The sequence below is a fragment of the Microtus pennsylvanicus genome, chromosome 13, assembly GCF_037038515.1.
Source record: "Microtus pennsylvanicus isolate mMicPen1 chromosome 13, mMicPen1.hap1, whole genome shotgun sequence".
In the NCBI taxonomy this organism is placed as follows: Eukaryota; Metazoa; Chordata; class Mammalia; order Rodentia; family Cricetidae; genus Microtus; species Microtus pennsylvanicus.
This window is the reverse complement of record NC_134591.1, coordinates 26,058,787-26,079,095: the sequence shown is the minus strand read 5'-3', so window position 1 is coordinate 26,079,095 and position 20,309 is coordinate 26,058,787. Positions and strand designations below refer to the sequence as shown.

The window sequence follows — 20,309 nt, the reverse complement described above, 5'->3', positions numbered from 1 at the left end:
ACTTGTAAGAATGGCCAAGATCAAAGACACTGATGACAACTTATGCTGGGGTAAAGGGAACACTCCTGCATTACTGGTGGGAGTGCAAAATTGTACAGTCACTTTGTAAATCAGGATGGTGATTTGTCAGAAAATTAGAAATTAATCTACCTGAAGACCCAACAATACCACTCTTAGGCATATAACCAAAGGATGCTCAATCATACCACAAGGTGATTTGCTCAGCCACATTCATAGCAGCATTATTAGTAATAGCCAGAACCTGGAAACAATCTAGATGCCCCTCAACTGAAGAATGGATTTTTAAAAATGTGGTACATTCACACAATGGAGAAATACTCAGTGTTAAAAAATAATGACATCTTAAAATTTGCAGGCAAATGGACGGAACTAGGAAAAACCATCCTGAGTGAGGTGACCCAGACCCAGAAAGACTAATATAATATATACTCAATCATAAGTGACATTTAGACATTAAAAAGGCCCTAAAAGCTGGTACTTTAAAAGGTTAAATAAAAATCAAGAACCCTACAGCCAATGAAACTAGAAAAAAATAAGAGAGAAAATTAGCTATATTTAGATTAAAGAGAAGATACAATTCCAGACCCTACGAAAATTACAAGGGAAGGGTAATGAAGAACTCTGTGCACAACTCCGTGCCCTGAGTAATAATCAAGATAAACAGACCAATGCCCTGAAAAAAGTTCACATGAAAAACACATTATCTGAATAGGCCTATACCTTTTAAGAAAACTTAAATTTTAAACAGTTATTAACCTTTCAGGATGGAAGTACACATCTCGGATGTGCTCATGGCTGACTATCACTAACATTTAAGGAAGCAGCCATTCAGATTCTCTATGTCTCTTTTAGAAGACAGAAGCTGACACTTCCCCCATTCAATTAAATCAGCATTACCCTCGGTGTGAAACTATGCAAAGACGTCAACAAGAAATACACACAACAATATTTCCCATAAATTTAATTATAAAACTTGTCAAAAGCATGAGCAAATTGAGTCTGACAATGTAAAAAACATATGATAATTAGAGGTATTTATCCATTGAAACTGGATCAATATTTAAGAATGTACAGTACAGAAATCACACATTGTATCAATAGATGAAGACAAGGGCACTTGAGAAACTCAAAATCTGCTCATGATTCAAAGCAAAAACTTCCAGGTAATTTAACCAAGATTTAGTCTATGCTTGACAAAGAAAATCTACATAACACCCCAGTCAACAGAATCCCAGAGAACACATGATAGCCAAGACCTAGAAGCTTGTTTTCTGAGATCCTAACAAGGCAGAGATATCAATTCTCAGAGTCCTTTTCAACATCATACCAGAAGTCCTCACTGATGCAATGTGATAGAAACAGAAAATGTAACATATACTAAAGAAAATGAAGAAATGAAATTGCTTCTGCCACAAACAACATAAGTATTTATATATAAAATCTAAACAAACTATACAAAAACAGTCCAGGAATGAGTTACTTCAGCAAGGCTAGAGTACACAAAACTCAACTGCTTTCCTACATATCTGCAGTGAATAAACTGATATTAAAATTTGAGACTCAGTAACACAGTAATATCACCCAAAATGAAATGTGTGGATATGAATCTATGAAAATATTTACAAGATCAACATCAGGAAAACTATAAACTATGACAAATCAGCAATGAATCAGATAAATGGAGAGATACTCTATGTCATGAATAGAAAGATTCACCCAGCAGGATGCCAATCAAATCCTAGAATGTTACTTCAGAAATACCAGCAAACTGATTCTAAACCTCATACGGTGAAAAAGAGAGGAGGAGGAGGAAGAGGAGAGAGAAGGAGGAGGAGGGAGAAGGAAGAAGAGCAGAAGGAGGGGAAGAAGAAGAAGAGGAGGAGGAGGAGCAGGAGGAGAAGAGAAGAAGGAGGAGGAGGAGGGGAAAAGGAGGAGGATGGGGAGGGGGAGAGGAACAAGAAGAAGAAGGAGGAGGAGGAGGAGGAGGAGGAGGAGAAGGAGGAGAAGGAGGAGGAACAGAGAGAGTGATGACTCATTACATTAGTTAAGAGCACTAACTGCTCTTGTAGAACACTGGGATCCTGTTCTCACAGTAGAGTGTAACCTCAGTTCCAGGGTATCTGGTCCTCTCTTCCACCCACTGTAGGCTCCTGCACACATGTGGTACATATATCATGTGGGTATGCACACACTCACACATGAAAATAGTAAGTAAACAAATGAATAAATAATTTTTAACAAGGCAAAAGAGCCAATACAACATGAGGAGTACTAGGCAAGTGTGACTATAGGAACTCAGGCTTTACTATTCAGCTATAGAAAAGGCAGGGAAGCAAATCACTGTGTTTACATAGTAGCAATGAACAGAAAGTCATTCGGAACGAATCCTGGTGGCAAAACACTTAGGGTTATGAAATAAGTACAAAGTTTAACAAAACATATACAAGACTTATAATGAAAACAAAGTGTTAACCTAACTAAATGCAGATATACATGGTTCATGAGAGTAGACCCTCAGTGTTTCTAAGATTTCAGTTTCCTGCCAATTGGCCTATAGAACGATTTATGTTCTACACCAGAGCAGACAGGCATGCATGTGACATCCCAAATGTTGTTATATTTACATAGAAAAGCAAAGTGCCTAGAATTAAAAGTCATACAACTTTATTGTGAGACGTATTACTAGGTAATATTGATTAAGGCATATAATTTGGGTGAAAATATAAAAATATAGATAAATAACACATGCTATGGTAATAGAAATAGAAAGCACACACTCAAGAGAGGGAGGGAGGGACCGAAGGTATTTGGGTAATTAGTGAAGAATGCATTTACAAAAGCAACAACCAGTCCTTATGCAGCATTAAACTCTGATAGGTCACAGCCTAAGATGCATGCCTTAAAGTGTAAAACTTCTACATGAAAACATATAGCCTATCTACAAACTGATTAACAAATACACGAGATGTGGCTCGCCTACATACGAAACTACTGTTCTGCCATGAAAACAACACAGAATCAATGTGTGCTACAACATAAGCAAACCTTAAAAACCACCCAATTAACCATATATTTTGAGTATGTATATAAATGGGTGAGTTTTAGGATATAAAAATTATACTTTTACTTTAAAAATTAATGAATAAAAGTTAAATTAAGCAGAAGAGAAAATGAAAACTCTTGTTATCTTGCTTCAGACAAAAAAGAGCCATATAAAGAAAAACAGGACAATTAAGAGTCTTAAAAATTAAAAATCCCATTTTCAAAAGAAACCCATTTTAAGGAATGACAGAACTAGGCAATTTTTTTCAAAATCCATTTCTAACATAATATTTATATCCAAAATGTATAAAATTCTTTCTTTAGAAAACAAATATTCAAAAAAATTAATGGAAAGCAGACACAACATGGAAAAAACAAGGATGACAAAGGAATAATCAAAAAGATGCTGAGCACCACTCACCGGTACAGAAATGAACCACCTACTGTCTTTAAAGCTAACATCCCTGTCACTGATAGAGAGGCGGGAGAACCCCTGTATACTACAGGGGCATCCACAATCAGACAGCCACCAAAGAGTCTACTAGTTTTATATAAAGTTTTATAACTTATAAATATACCAAATTTTGCACTTACCAAATACCCCAACAGTCTCACTCCTGACTATTTTTCTACTTAAAGGAAATGAAAACAGATGTGTACACAAAGATATCTGAGCAATTCAGTGAGGAATTATGGGTGTTAATATGATCACCAAAAATCAGAAGCAAACCAAAGGCCCACCAACCAGTAAGCCGATAAATACATGAAATCCGCAGGACAAAGGACTTCCTAGAATCCCCAAGCTTCCAGAGACACAGATTAAGGTAGCAGTAGAAACCAAAGCACAGTCTGAAGAATCTTCTAGAAAAATGCCAGACAGACCGCAGAAAAATAACAATAACAATATGCATGCACGTATGAAGCATTTCTTCACACATGCACGTATGAAGCATTTCTTCACGCACGCACTCATGAAGCATTTCTTTGCTCAGTATTTCCAGGCTGTGTACACTACCTGACTCTTAGGCCTTACTCACTCGGTAACTCTCTGAGTTAGTCACCATATAAATTCTCAAGATATTGTTAAACTTGTATTCAAGTAACCCACATATTATTTAATAACGGTTCAAAATTTTATGAGTGGTGGTACTGGTCAATCAGAAATGCCAAAGAAAAGCCAAAAGTAAGTAAACGCTGTGGACTTCATGAAGAAAGTTTAAAAATTCACTTGATATGGTCGCTAAGCTCTACAGTTGCAAACTGAAATTGAATTCCAGGGTTCAATTTCCAGACTCTTCCACTTAGCTGCTTTATGATCTTGAACAAATTAACAGGACCTACCTCAGAATGTGGATGTGGAGATTAAATAAATGAATATACTGTGCTCCTCTGCTTAGGATTCTGAGGTCACATCCTAATAAAACATTCAAAACCAAAAATCTTCTAACTTGAAAACGCACGCAATTAACCTAACTTGCCAGGCATCATAGCTCCACTGCGCAGTAGCACATTGCAGAATACAGCAGCTTATCCCAGTGGGGAGGTGCTCAACGAGCTCGATTTGCTGCTCTTGCATAGCTTCGAGAGAGAGAGCTCTGCTCTGTATGGTGCTAGCACAAGAAAAATCCAGATTCAAAGTATTGTGTCTACTAAAGCCATATAACAAGCAGTAAGCTGAAACACCTGATGGCGGGCACCTACAATGTGTGTGCAGATGTGCAGGCACAGCGACACAGTAACTGTTGAAGTGCACAGCTGACCGGAAGCTGCCATTGCGCAACTGTTATCAGTCAGCTCTTCAAGACTCTCACTGTTTCTGGTTAAACAAAACACTAATGCATTGTTTTCTCTCTCTCTCTCTCTCTGTCGTGTGTGTGTGTGTGTGTGTGTGTGTGTGTGTGTGTGTGTGTGTGAGAGAGAGGGGGGGGGGGGAGGGAGGGAGAGGGAGAGAGAGAAGGAGGGAGAGAGAGAGAGAGAGAGCACATATGCACTGAGGGATGCATGGAGACCGGAAGAGGATACTGAATCCCCTGGAGCTGTAGTTACAGACAGTTGTGAGTTGCCTAATGTACGTGCTTGAAACCAAACTCCAGTCCTTCACAACAACAGTAAACACTGGGTCATGTGAACTGAAAATGAACTAAAATCCCATCCTAGATTTCGCAAAATCCTGTCCAGAAGGCCCTCCAAGTGACTTCCAAATAATACTGTCATTTTCTCACCTCTCTGAGATTTTCTAGGCCATCTCTAACACAAGATACAAGCATCTTAATCTCGACACTTTCTCTGTTCATATGTGGAGCATATTGCATAGTTTCTGATACATTAGCTAAATTTAACAGATAGCTTCTACTAGCCCACACCTTCTTAAAAATTCCGTTGTAATAACTTTTTAAATGCACTTTTTATGAAGAGTTTAAACTTGGATTTGTCCTGAAAATACCTATGTGTAGAGCTTAAAATGGTAAAGATAGTGTATCTTTCTTTTCTATGCTAGCTAAGGAGATGCCTGGGAATAGTAGATACAGAAATGACCTGTTTTCCTCTGCTGCGTTTAAACATTTTACCCCAGAGAAACATCACCCCTCCCAGGCTTTTCTCTCTTTAACTGAATAAGAGACACTGCTTATGTTGCAGAATATTTGTTTATACTGTGAAGATATGTTTTTGTCAAAGCACCTTCTGATTGGTTTAATAAAGAGCTGAATGGTCAATAGCTAGGCCTAGGCAGGAAGAGATTAGGCGGGGTTCCTGAGACAGAGCAGAGGAGGGTACACCAGGAGACATGGAGAGGAAAGAGGAGTTGTAAGATGGAAGACAGGTAACGCCAGGTGATGGAATGTAGATTAATATAAATGGGTTAATGGTCTGAAATTCCCCTCTGTATGCTCTGAATAACATTGGTTAATAAAGGATTGCTGTGGGCCTGCACAGGAAATAGAGGTAGGAGGGGAAAACTAAACTGAATGCTGGGAGAAAGGAGGCAGAGTCAATAAGAAGCCATGGAGCCTCTGCCAGAGACAGGCATGCTGAAACTTTGCTGGTAAGCCACGACCTCATAGTGATGCACAGATCAATGGAGATGGGTTAAATTAATATGTAAGAGTTAGGCAATAAGAAGCTAGAGCTAGTGGGCTAAGCAGTGATTTAAATAATATGATTTCTGTGTGATTATTTCAGGGCTGAGTAGACAGGTACCAACAAGCAGCCTTCCTCCAACAGGTTAATTTAAGTTATAAGAGTTAATTAGGAACAAACCTAAGCTATAGGCAGAGGTTTCATAATTAAAAAGAAGTCTCCATGTCACTATTTGGGAGCTGGCTGGCGGGACATAAAAGAACTTGTCACACTGTTATCAAAAAAAGACTTTAACTACTTTGCAGGAGCCAGCAAAATGATTCCCTGGGTAAAAGCACATGCTTGCTGCCAAACCCAACAATTTCCAGAACCTACAAGAAGAAAAAACCTGCTTCCTACAGGGTACCATGTAACTTCTAAGTGTGACACAAAGATGCATATGCACACTTAAAGAAATAAATAAAAACCAAACGGGGTCAGGAGGATGCTCAGCTGATAAAAGCACCTGTCTCTGAGTCTGATCACCTGAGTTCAATTCCCCGAAACCATAGTGGAAAAAGCAAACAACTTCCTACAAGTTGTCCTCTGACCCCCACAGGCATTATAGTATGTACAAGTATGCTATATCACACACACACACACACACACACACACACACACACACACACACAATTTTTAAGAGAAAAAAATGGGAGGTCCTTTTGCTTTAAATACATTAAAATTCAATCTAAACAATGGAAGTTAAGCATTGCTGAAATAAGTAAGCAAACAAAATCCTTAGAGGCTAAGGATTGGGGGTACCATTGGGTGGCAGGGAAGTTAACTGTCTCTTGCAAAAACACTGGACTTAATATCCTATTTGGTTGGCTATTTTGGAAATCATTAAAAGCAACCTGTGTTAACTGTGGCAAAGGAAACTTTTATGAACTAACACAATCCCGTGTATAGAAAGGGAATGGAGGAACTGTAAAACACAAAGAAAAGCACCTACTTCATGGACAAGGGCCAGGGAAGTCTGCTTGAAGCTTCGCCCTCTACTGGCCATCAGTCGATTCAGTGGCTTGCCATCTTTACTCTGATACATGGCAACATCATAGCAAAACAACATGCCACCTTCCAAAAGAAAGAAATCAGAATAAGCATTCTCAATAACAAAAAATGTAAATTATATTCTCAGGAGTCCCACTCTCAGCCAATTTGGATAGAGAACTTATAAATAAAAACATAAAATGTTGAACAAACTATTATTTTTGAATATTGGTGTCAAAAGAAGGGGAAAACAGAGGACACAAAAAATTAACCTTTAATATATAACTTATTTACAAGACACGTATAAGTAACATTTATCACTATAAACATTTATAAAAAGAAAATTTATAATTTTTGTTCATTTCACATTTTTCAAACTATTGATACTATCCATTAAGCTTTATTCTACAATGAGTTTCATTAAATAAAAGTATGTGCACATATTAATCTCTGTCAACCTTTGATAACACAAGGCCCCTACTTAGTCTATGCACTCACATGAACAAGCTGACCTCACACCTGCATCAGCTGGCTTTTGGTTGCCCCTCTTTTCCATGCCTTTGTAACTATGGTTAACTGAGTTCTCAACTGAACATCTAGCACCACCTCAACCCCCAAATCAATCAAAAGCCAAGGGAGCCAGTAACGTACCTGAGAGATAACTTATGGTAACCCCAGGAAACAAATGGAAACTTAGTAATTCTGAGCCAATGAAAAGACATACTTAGGAACCAAAATGGCATAAAATATAGAGACCATTGCATTTTTTAAAACATTTTAAGACAATCTTATTTCACATACCAATCCCAGTTCCCTCTCCTTCCTGTTTTCCCCCTCCCCCTACTTTCTCTCCACCCTACCCCCATCCACTCCTCAGAGAGTGTGAGGCCTCCCAAAGGGAGTCAACAAAGTCTATCACATCACTTGAGGCAGAGCCAAGGCCCTCCCTACTGTATCTAGGCTGAGCAACGTATCCCTCTATAGGGAATGGGCTCCAAAGAGCCAGTTCATGCACTAGAGATAAATACTGGTTCCCTTGCTAGTTAGGCCATGCAAATTGCCCAAGCCACACGACTGCCACCCACAATCAGAGGGCCTAGTTCAGTCTTATGCAGGTTCCCCAGCTGTCAGTCCATAATCAGTTATCTCCCACTTTGCTCAGGTCAGCTGTTTCTGTAGGTTTCCCCATCATGGTCTTGGTCCCATTGCTCATGGTCCTCCCTCTCTATGACTGGACTCTAGGAGTTTGGCCCAGTGCTTAGTTGTGGATCTTTGCATCTGCTTCCATCAATTACTGGATGAAGCTTCTATGATGACAATTAAGGTAGTCATCAATCTGACTACAGGGAAAGGGCAGTTAAGGTACCATCTCCACTACTGCTTATAGATTCTTAGCTGGGATCATCCTGTGGATTCCTGGCAAGTTCCCTAGTGCCTGCTTTCTCACTAACCCCATAATGGCTCCCTCTGTCAAGGTATCTCTTTCCTTGCTCTCCCTCTCTGTCCTTCCCCCAACTCAACCTTCCCAATCCATCAAGTTCTCCTAGCTTCCTTTCTCCCTTCCCCACTCCACTACCACACTCTAACCTCCTTACATGCTGCCAATTTACTAAGGAGACCTTGTCTACTTCCCCTTCCTAGGGGGATCCATTTATGTCCCTCTTAGGGTTCTCCTTGTTTCCTGTCATCTCTGTGGTTGTGGATTGTAGGCTGGTTATCCTTTGCTTTATGTCTAATATCTACGTATGAGTGAGTACATATTGCGTTTGTCTTTCTGTGTCTGGGTTACCTCACTCAGGATGTTTTTTTCTAGTTCCATCAATCTGCCTGCAAATTTTAAGATGTCATTGTTTTTTATTGCTGAGCAGTACTCCATTGTATAAATGTACTATATTTTCTTTATCCACTCTTCAGTTGAGGAGTATCTAGGTTGTTTCCAGGTTCTATCTTTCTTTAACATGTAATCCATGTTAATTTACATGTTTACTGCAAGTAATTTAATGACATGTTCCTTGCCCAAGTGTGGGTAGATTATTCCTGGAGCAAGCGGCTACACTGCTGAAGAAAATAGCACGCCTCCCCCACACCCATAACTGTCAATCATCTCTCCAAGAGCATAGCTGGGAAAGTCACAGGTCCCAGGGGGAACCTACTACTATGTTTTGCTAAAAGGTAATGCTGTCAAACGACCTGCTAACTACTTGTGCTATACTCATTAGTTAGAACTGAGTCCATCATTCATCGGAGAAACTTCATGCTGCAGTAAGCAACAGTTAATGCGGAAAATATATGACAGACAGTAAAATACCCCCCTTTTGAACTGTCAACTCAAATGATTTCCGGTTTTGCTATTAAATAATTTCTATTACTTTGTGAAAGCCCTTTATACATTTTCCATGTGTCCTCTATCAGATGTGTGTACCATGAATGTCTTCAATGTACTTGTCATTCTTTTTAAACTAGAGCTTTTAGATCTGGGAAGCTCAGTCAGCACTGTGTGCTTACCACCCAAATGTGAGGACATGAGCTCAGCGCCCAGTATTGCCATAACAGCAGAGTATGGTGGCATGCATTTGTTTCAAAACCCAGGCACTGGGTACACAGAGACAGGTGGTTCCCTAGAGCTCACTGGGACAACCAGTGTGGATGAACCAAAAGCTGCAGGGGGAATGAGAGGCCCTCACTCAGATAAGGTTGAGGACCAAGGAAAACACTTCCCTTCGCATGTAAGGACATGTATATATAACCCTGACACACACAGATACATGGACCACACACACACCACAGACATACACAAATTAAGTAAAAATAAACACATAGGCCTTTTTATTACAGAGATCATGGCTTTTCTCCACATCACTGCTATAAATCTAGGGACAAATTGGCCATGTGTACATGTTTCTTTTGGTCAGCCTGTTTATCATTGCACTAACACTCCATTACTAATTATTGTTGGTTTATAATTGGTCATGACATCAGGTAATGTATGTCTTCCTACATTGTTGCTGCTATTCTTCAGAACTGCCTTAGTTATTCTGTGTTTTTATATTTCCACACAATTTTTGGAATAAAGCTGTCAACTGTCAAACACATCCAAGGTAATATGATTTACTTAGGCCTATATATTAATTTGAAGAGAACTTAGATTTTACAATATGCAGCTTTCTAGCCCATAAATATCACATATCAGTACATTTATTGTTTTTTCAATATTATTTTGTAGCTATGAACATACAGGCTATAGGTTTGTTTTAGATATACAATATTTATGATGCCATTACAGTTTTAAATTCCATTTTCTATTCATCATAACATATAAAATATAGAACCGAGTTTATATATTCACTTTTGTGTGTGTGTGTATATCTATCTATCTATCTATATATATATAACTGATAAATAGAAGTCAACTATTAATCCTAATAATTATCCATGAATTATTTTAGATTGTCTATGAATATAATCATGTCCTCTGCGAGTAATGAATGTTTCATTTCTTTAATCCTTGTACATTTTATTTCCTTTCCTTGGCTGACAGCATTAGCTATGGCCTCTCATACAATACTGAGTAGAAGTGGTAATAACAGTGTTCATACATTCTTCCACTATTAGACAGCAAAGTCTCAATATTTCAGGATTAACTGCGAATATGCATTTGTGGTTATTCCTTATCAGAGCAAACCAAGTTTCCATATATACATAATTTTTAATAAAGTCTTTTTGGCATCACAACCATGTGCTAAACTTTTCAGATTTTTTTTTTCTCTGCACATTTGACTCTACTTAAAGACTAACCTCCCTTTGTAAATTAAAGCAACTGATTAATCTTGGCTTTGAATCTTTGAATTAACCATGTCTTAACCCTTTACATGCATTGCTTAAATAACCTCCTTCTCACCCCATCTTTTCAGGTGTGTTCACAGAAAAGGGAGGTATATAATGTTCCTGTCTTGTAAAGTCACGGTCATGTTCTGGTGTAAATATACGCTGGTCCTATGAAGAAGAATTCATTTTCTCTGTGTTCTTGCTACAGTCTGTATAAATCTAGTACTATTTCCTTTTCTTGACAAACATTAGAAGAATTCATCAAGAAGCCGCCAGTAGGAAGATGATTAGGTTAGAGAATGAATTTCTTTAGTCAATATCAAATTGTTCATATAAGCTCTTATCAATTTTATCTTTTGAAGAACTTCTGTAGCTCACTTAAATTTTGAAGACTATTGGCTAAAATTTCTTTGTAGTATTTATCTTTCTAAACGGGGTAGGATCCGAAGCAGCATTACCTTTGCTGTTACTCATATAGGCATTCTCAGCCTTCTGCAGTTATTGATTTTGTTAAACCCTCACATGGCAAGTATTCTTATGGCTTTCGTCTCATATTTTTATAATATTTACTTGATTTGCTATTCTTTTCCAAGCTACTTTAAAAAGTTTGGTTTCCTTCCTTGTTTCTAATAAGTATATTGAAAGTATACATTTCTGTAATAGCTAGAATTACTTGGGAGGAGAAATCTTGATTGAGAGAATGTCTACGTCAGAGTGACCTACAGCAAAGCCTGGGAGGCATTTTCTTAATATGAATGATTGATGCAAGAGGATCCAGACCACTGAGGGCAGTGCAATTCCTGGGCTGGTGGTCATGGCTCTTATAAGAAAGCAGACCAGGCTGGACTGGGTCTAAAAAAGCATGGGATAAAACCGGATTCTCTGAACATGGAGGACAATGAGGGCTGCTGAGAAGCCAAGAACAATGGCACTGGGTTTTGATCCTACTGCATGTACTGGCTTTGTGGGAGCCTAGGCTGTTTGGGTGCTCACCTTCCTAGACCTGGATGGAGGGGGGAGGACCTTGGACTTCCCACAGGGCAGGGAACCCTGACTGCTCTTTGGGCTGGAGAGGGAGGGGGAGAAGAGCGGGAGAGGGGGAGGGAAATGGGAGATGGAGGCAGGGAGGCAGAAATTTTTAATAAAAAAAAATAAAACAACAAAAAAAAGCAGACCGGAGAAGAAAGGGGAAGCAAGTCAGTAATTCAGCTCCTGCCTCCTGCTTCCTGTCTTAAGTTCCTGCCCTCACTTCTCTCAGTGATGGACTATAAACTGTAAGGGGAAATAAACCTTAACTCCCAAAGTTTGTTTGGTCATGGTGTTTTATCAAGACAGGCAGATACACACACACACACACACACACACAGAGACAATTGTGGTGACATGTGTACCTATACTGTAATCCTGTGGGGATGGAAACATAAGGATTCCCGGGATTTGCTAGCTACTAGCATAGCTCTAGGTTCAGTGAAAAACTCTGTCTAAAAGGAATAAGGTAGAAAGTGATATATAAGGTCATGCTGCACCCTCTTCTTACACATGCACGCGCACACACATGCATGTACACAAACACATGTCCAAGCACAATGTACATCTCCACACACATACGACACTGCTCATACATACACGCAAACACAAAATCAATCAAGCAGTCAACAGAAAGACACTGTAGCTACATTTTACAAGCTGGTTCGTCCTCACAATTGAGCAGTTCCACTTAATTTCTAAACTCTCTTTATCGGTGTATTCACTGCATAAAATATTTGGCTCTACTGTGCTATATCTGGGCATGCACATCATGCGTTTTGATCATATTTACACCAGCATCACCTCTTGGCTCCTACCTCCTCTTAGCACCCTTTCTCTGCCCAAGGTCTCCCTTAATTTCATATCTTACTTGACAAATTACAAATGTGCACTACAGCCTTCTGAATCTGACTTGTGCCACTCACTTAGTATGGTGACACATAGTATTCCTGCAAACAGCACAATTTTGCTTCTCTTTATGGTGGCATAAAATCCATATGTATGTAAACTACAGGTTATTTTAAATTAATCATTCATCTATTGATGGACACAGTCTGATTTGTGAGCAGTGTCATAATAAACACAAAGGTGTAAGTATATTATATTATATTATATTATATGCTAACTTTGATTACTTTGGGCAAAACCAACAAGTGGTACAGGGAGATCATTATGGTTCTCATCTTCTTGGAAACATCTGTACTGACTTCCATAGTGGCTAAATTAATTTATAGTTCCAACAACAGTGTATGAGCATGCCTTGTTCTTTCTTTATCTGCATTTCTTGTTTGTTTTCTTGATAATGGTTATTCTGACTGGGCTGAGCTGGGATCTCAAAGGAGTCATGATTTGTAGTTCCCTGATGGCTAAGGATATTAAAATTTCTTCCATACATTTGTTGGCCATTGGTTGCTCTTTCCACCAGCTCCCATATATCTAGCCCATAGCCAGAATTGTGAATATACTCCAAAAGGGGGAAAAAATTCTAAAATAGTTCCCCCATTCTGGAATTGGAAGCCTTTTTCTTTATTTTTTTTCATTTTCTTTCTTTTTTTTTCCTCTTTACTGGTAAAAAGACTAAATACAGTCTTTGCTTCTATAGTTTTGAAAATCCTACTCCAGCTTGGTTATTTGTTGTAACTGTTCCAGCTGTGTGTAAACATTAGTAGCAGCAGCTGCAGCAATGTCTTACCATGTGACCTATGACAATTCCATGTGGAAGTAAGAGCATCAGGCTATAAACCTGCACTTTGCCGCCATGTCGTCTTCTTACCTGCTAGCCCAGGTTTCAGTCCTGGTTGCTTGTTTGTTTCATACATCTTCAGTATAAAATTGGGGATTCCTGCTACTGTCTTCCCATGGTCTGATCGGATGCCTCCTTTCAGTGCTGAGTGATATATTCCGCGGGGCATATTCACCATCTCCTGTTTCACAAGGGATGTAAAGAACTCTTCCAAGGCTGAAAAAGAATAAAAAGAATTCAAAACCCAAATAAATGTGGCATCCCAAAAGCAGAGAATTAATTAATTAATTAATTAATTAATTAATTAATTAATTAATTAATTGATATGGACACCTAGCTATATTTCAGGTTGAACTTTGCAGAGTGAACCTCTTTCTTGAACTTCCTAGATTAAAACAAAGCACGGCACAGTTAAAGCATCAGAACTTAGAATTCACTCTTACAGTAAGCTTCACCGTCACTTCTTACATTTAATTCATTGGTTCTGTGGCTCCACCCTCAGAGTCCATCCTTTCACAACCATCCTTATGAAACATTGTCTAGTTATCGTCTTTGTCCTTTCTCTAATATGCTAATAGTGTTACATCCTTAGTTTCTTCTTCCTAATGATCACTCCTGCAGAACTGTCCAGGCAGAAGCTGAGATTCTCCTTTCCTTTCCTAACACCATCCAATAGCTTTGACTGTACATTTAAAACAATACTGTACAGATTTTGATCACAAGCAAGGAAGCGTCAGGACTCTCACCCTGACCTCATTTCTGCTGTGCTCCCTTCTTGCCAAGTTAAAGATATCTTTCCAAATAGCCTTTCTGTTCTTCAGAATTATAGGCCTGCTGTGTTGTATGGGCATGTGAGACTTGCTTACTGTCTACCTGGAGTAGACCAGATTTTCACAGAATGAGTCATGCTTCTCCTTTGAATGCTTTCAGAGACATCTTTCTGAACCCAGCACCTTTCTGTAGCAATGTTAGTACAAGTATTAAAAACTGAAAAATCCATTTCTTACTTCTTTATCTGCACTGCTAATGAAGCTTACGCTCTTTGCTATTTGATACTGTATGTACTACTCAGCAACATAAAATGTAGGATCAGAAGACAACATGATGTCAAACAAAAAAACTGGTCAGGTAAGACTTATGGGTTCAGGGCTGAGTGCCATTTCCATAAGGGCCACTAGAGGCTGCCCAATACAGAAACAAAAACAAAGCATTAAAGCTAGACAAATCACAGTGGAAAAAAAAAACACACAAAAAAAAAACAAAAAGAGAAAATACTGAATGCTCCTCCAACAGAACAGAAGGACAGGGGTCCACCCAGTCACATCCAAATTTCATTAGGAATATTTCAACCTCAAGGTGCCCTTTAAATGACCATGATTTAAAGCAGTGAATACCCCCTAGAACATCCTATTAGGTGTCCTTCTATCTTTCTATATCATCTCCTGGATGTAACCAAACTGATCCATACAAAGCGAAGAGAGGGACTGTGGAGGTAGCCCAGTCAGTAACATATGTGGCAGAGCATAAGGACCTGAGTTCAATTCCCAGCACCTGTACAAGAAAGCCAAGTGAGGCAGCATACACACGCCATCCCCAGTCAAAGACAAAGAATCCCTGCAACCTGCAAGCTGGACAGTCTACCCAATGGCAACGCTCAGATACAACCAAAAGACTCTTCTTCAAGAAGTATGGAGAACAGCAATTGAAGAAGACACCCCATACCCATCTCTGGTCTAGACACATTCACACTCATATACAGATAGGTGCACACATATATACACACACATAGATGAGAACATCTGTTGGGACAGTTTCTATGACTCCTCTACACCTACCCTCTACCCTCTACACTGCTCTGTAGCCTCCAAACAAAGATGTGGGAAATGCACCAACAGGCTGCTCAATGTTTCAATCACTGAAAGGCACTGGCAAGAGATCAAAGGGTGAAAACACAGTGAAGCCAGGGAGCTTATTCCCTAGACACTGTCCAACAGGTTACTACAGGCTGCTTGCACCCTTGTTTAGAGGGCTGTCTCCCCTTAGGCAGCTCTATCTGTGACATCAACGTCTCTCTCCCTCCGTCACAGGCCCGAGTACCTTAGCTATTCTCAGAGGATTCATCTATCATGTCTAATGAATTCCCATTAACTTTGAAAACATACTTACAGAGAATTACTTTATTAAACTTTCTTTAATTATTCCACTGAGCATGAACCCCGTGTCCTGGCATGACCTTGATGAATCTAAACAAGTGAACAATATGTAATCACAGGCTATGTGCTCCAGTTCCTGAACACTGTGCTACAGGTACAACTGCTGCAAGCTCAATCTAAGAACGGACTTTACAAAATGTGTCACGTGATTGTGCAGATAGGAGCACTTTGGTAAGAGAGGATAATTCAGAAAGAACTGTGTTCTGACAAAAGGGCACATGTCAAAAGAGAAGGAAGGATAGTTAGGCTTGCAAGTGCACTGTTCTAGCAACGGAAAGTCTTCTTGTCAAGGTCTGTGCTCAATAGAAACCCCTCAACTCCATCACAGAGAAGTGAGGTAAGGATGCAGGGGCATGAATGAAGCCACTACGGAGAACACATCTTCTCCACGTTAGTAAACCAGCAACTAGCATTCTTTCCACTCTCTGATGCCTTGGCCTTGGCCTCTTTATTATATATAACCAGGTGAGAATTTGCAAAGAAGAAAATCCACAGGACAACAAGGTGAGAAGTTAACACTGCAGTTATGGCTAATGAAAAATCATCCAGTGGAAAAAATATAAAATTAATACAAGGAGCTAGGTTAAGGACCTTAAATACACTATGCTGAATGAAAAAAAAAAAATCTAACTCCTAAAGTTCCCAAACTTGGGAGTATCTGGAAAAATCCATATAGGACTACAGTACAAATAGATTTAAACTAGAACTTTAAAAATCTCAACATTAGGTTTTGGAAAGATTGATGGTGGTTAAGAATGAATACTGCTCTAGCATGAGACCAGAGTTCAATTCTCAGTACCAACAGGGCAGCTCACAACTGTGTTTAACTCCAATTCCAGGAGATCTGATAACCTTTCTGTCCTCCATAGGTGCCGGGCACACACATAATGCACTTACATACATGTAGGCATAGCACCCATACAGGTAAAACTTTAAAAAAAATGTGTGTTAAGATGAAGAAGAGGAGGAGAAGAAATAACCAACAAGAGAAATAGGCCATGATCCCCCTCTTTTCAGAGCAATGGCTTTACTGCCATCAGTGACTAGTGAGCATCAAGCAATCCACACCCAGTATGCTTCTAGTCTCTGTTCCTATGGTGCAATCTATGCCCTTCTCTGTCAGTACTACACTAATCAGAGCAAGTGAGCACAAGATAATGTGACACACTGTCTATGGTCATGGTTTTCCAGATATAGTTAATACCTCCATGATCAACTTGACTCCAATTAGTAGATTTCCTCAAACAATCACAGTTGATATAGTACTGTAACCAGCAAGAGATACCACTGTTCAAAAGAGATTTCCAGTAGCAATGTTTTCCTTCTTCCCAGGCACCTACACCCTTCTGATGACCACAGGACTGCAGGAATCAGCAAAGGGTGCAATATCATTTTAATAGTCCAAATAAACTATTGTCCATGGCGGTTTTAGGACACGGGAGAAGTGTTGTATAATAAGGCTTTCCTACTCCTGTAAGCCCTGGAGAGACTCAAGGCTCCCGGGGAACTAGGAGGTAGGAAGTGCGGAGAAGAAATAACAGTGAACAAGTATTGGTGGCTTGCTGTAAAGAAGAAAAGAAACAAAAACATGGTATGTTTGACTCAGCTCCAGTACTCAGCTGGCTCTCCTGAAAGGAAGCAGGGATGGACAGAGTTTTATCTATAAATTAACAACAAATTTTAAATACAAAATTTTAATCACAGTCCACAATCCATATCTCAAGCTATAATCACTTATTGTTTCTTAGGTAAGACTAAAATAGGAACAGTGAAAGTTTTATATGTGTGAGCACCACACATAGGCACAGCATGCCTTTAAAGGCTAATGGTCCAATAAACTTTATATCAAAGCTGAATGACCACATAACTTGATCCTTAAAATTAAAAATAAAAATAAAAAAGACATGGTCTCCTTATGTAGCCCCGGATGGCCTGGAAGTCACGGCATGAACCAGGTGAGCCTCAAACCCATAGTGCCTGGCAAAGGTACAACCCCGTCTTCCAGCTCACGACCCTCCAGCTTCTTCCTCATCAGCACATCCCACCTATGTGAATCAGTGCACACATCTTGATCCATGTTTTAAAAAAGCATTAATTTATAGCAGTCAAATACTAATGATGTGGTTAGTACACTTTATAGACAGAATAAACCGGCTTAGAGAGGTGGCTCAGTCGTTAAGAGAGTCCTTGCTGCCTACTGGCTCTGTGGGAGCCTAGGCTGTTTGGATGTTCACCTTACTAGACCTGGAAGGAGGTGGGAGGTCCTTGGACTCCCCACAGGGCAGGGAACCCTGACTGCTCTTTGGGCTGATGAGAGAGGGGGAGTTGATTGGGGGAGGGGGAGGGAAATGGGAGGCGGTGGCGGGAAGAGACAGAAATCTTTAATAAATGAATAAATAATTTAAAAAAAAAAAGAGTCCTTGTTGTTCTTGCAGAGGATGCAAGTTCTAGACCCGCACTCATGGGGCAACTCTCAATAATCTATAAAACTCTGGGCACCAGGCATGAACACGGTTCAAAAACATACTTGCAAGCAAAACACCCAAACACATGAAAGAATAAAATAAAATAACTTAAAAGAAAGAACAAATCCATAATGGTGAAACTATCAGTAAATCTCTCAAAAACTGAATGACCTTCTTTCTCACTTAGCTTATAACAAAAAGGCAAGAATTAAAGCAGTGACCTGGAGTCCCAGTGCAAATCTGCCTTACACAATAAACTCAGCTTCTGAAGTGAATTCTATCACTGAGAACAATTGCTTAAACTCACTTTCCAGCTCAGTGTTACTGTCATCTAACGAGTTTTATTATGGTTAAAACACTATATTACCTAAGGCAATCCCTATAGAACACGGTTATACTTATCATTTCAGCCAGAAATTATCTACATGAGAGTAAACTACAAATGCACACAACAAACAAACAAACAAACAAACAAAAAGCACCCACAATTTATCAAACAGGCAAAATCACTAAAAAAAGGTTAGCCCCATGGTTGCCAAATAGGAATCACCTGGTAAAACTGAAGGCACGGTGATTGTCAATAGTCTCAGATAGCAAGGGCCAGGAATGGAAAGGTCCACAGTCTCCTCCTCATCCAACTCATCAGGAACAGGCATTTCTGGCCTTATCTGAAGAAAGTAATGACATGTCAGAGAGGCTGGAATTAAACACACAAAATATATTCTTTGTTGACTCTGTGTTAAGATATCAAAGTTGTCTCAGATGCATCGCTCTTTAATATCAAAAGATAATTTAAATAAAAATTTAAAAGAATTTATGTTACAGCAGGCATGGTAATGCACACCTTAAATCCCAACACTTGGGAAGCAAAAGAAGGTGGATCTCTTTGAGTTTGAGGCCAACCTAGTCTACATAGTGAGTTCCAGTACAGTCAAGGTTACAAAGAGAGACTATGTCCCAGAAAACCACACACACACACACACACACACACACACACACACACACACGTCCCAGACTTATTAAATGATAAACTCTAGTAATTTTATTTGGTATTATCTCAGTTCCATTTAAAGAACTGATAGTAACACAGTTAGAACATCACCATAAGCTAGCATGAGCAATGATTATTATAGAAAACTAATAAAATTAGTTTTTATTAGTAAAATAATACTACACGCCATACAGTAAAAAGATACCAACACTGGCATGTTTCAATGTGTTCAACCTTAGTGTTGCATAATTCAATATTTGATTTATCTGATTTTTATTTTAATTCGTGATTTAGAGGCTAGAGAGAGGCTCAGGAGATAAGAGCAACTGCTGGTCTTCCAGAGAACCTGAATTTGGATCCCAGCACACATGCTGGGCAGCTCACAACTGTTTATAACTTTGGCTCTAGGTGTTTTAACATATTCTGCTGGCTTTTATGGCTGTAAACACACACACACACACACACACACATCTTTTAAAAATCCTTATCTCAGCTATATCTCTATGACAAAGCTTAAAACCTTCTATTGGAAATATGTGTAGATTGGTGCATGACAAATATTTTACTTGATATTCCTTGGACTTGACAATTGTTGCTAAAGAAAATAAAATTACTAAAATCAGTAATCAGTAACCTCACTTTATTGTATGTAATTTGTATTTTGAAGATTTTTTTAAGTTGCTTTGTATGAATTAAATAAGAACATAACATTAGCACTATCATATTTTCCACAAGATATAATGGTAAAGCAATTAATTAAATTTTTAATACTTTCAATGACACACCATCATAATGTCCATGCAGAGATAATTAGCATTAGGGTAGGGAATCAAAATATAGAAAAGTGGTTGCTATAATCCTAAAGTACCAGAACG

At 39.0% G+C, this 20,309-nt stretch overlaps 1 protein-coding gene across 1 annotated transcript in view; it reads right to left on the bottom strand.

Annotated features, from left to right (window-relative positions):
* Focad (focadhesin) overlaps positions 1-20,309 on the bottom strand; it is a 289,636-nt gene that overhangs the window by 90,430 nt on the left and 178,897 nt on the right. Inside the window, exons 19-21 of the mRNA XM_075946771.1 lie at positions 18,994-19,111; positions 13,796-13,981; positions 7,133-7,254 (exon numbers count right to left, since the gene is read on the bottom strand). Coding sequence (XP_075802886.1) covers positions 7,133-7,254; positions 13,796-13,981; positions 18,994-19,111 — 426 coding nt within the window. The remainder of the gene's footprint in view (positions 1-7,132; positions 7,255-13,795; positions 13,982-18,993; positions 19,112-20,309) is intronic.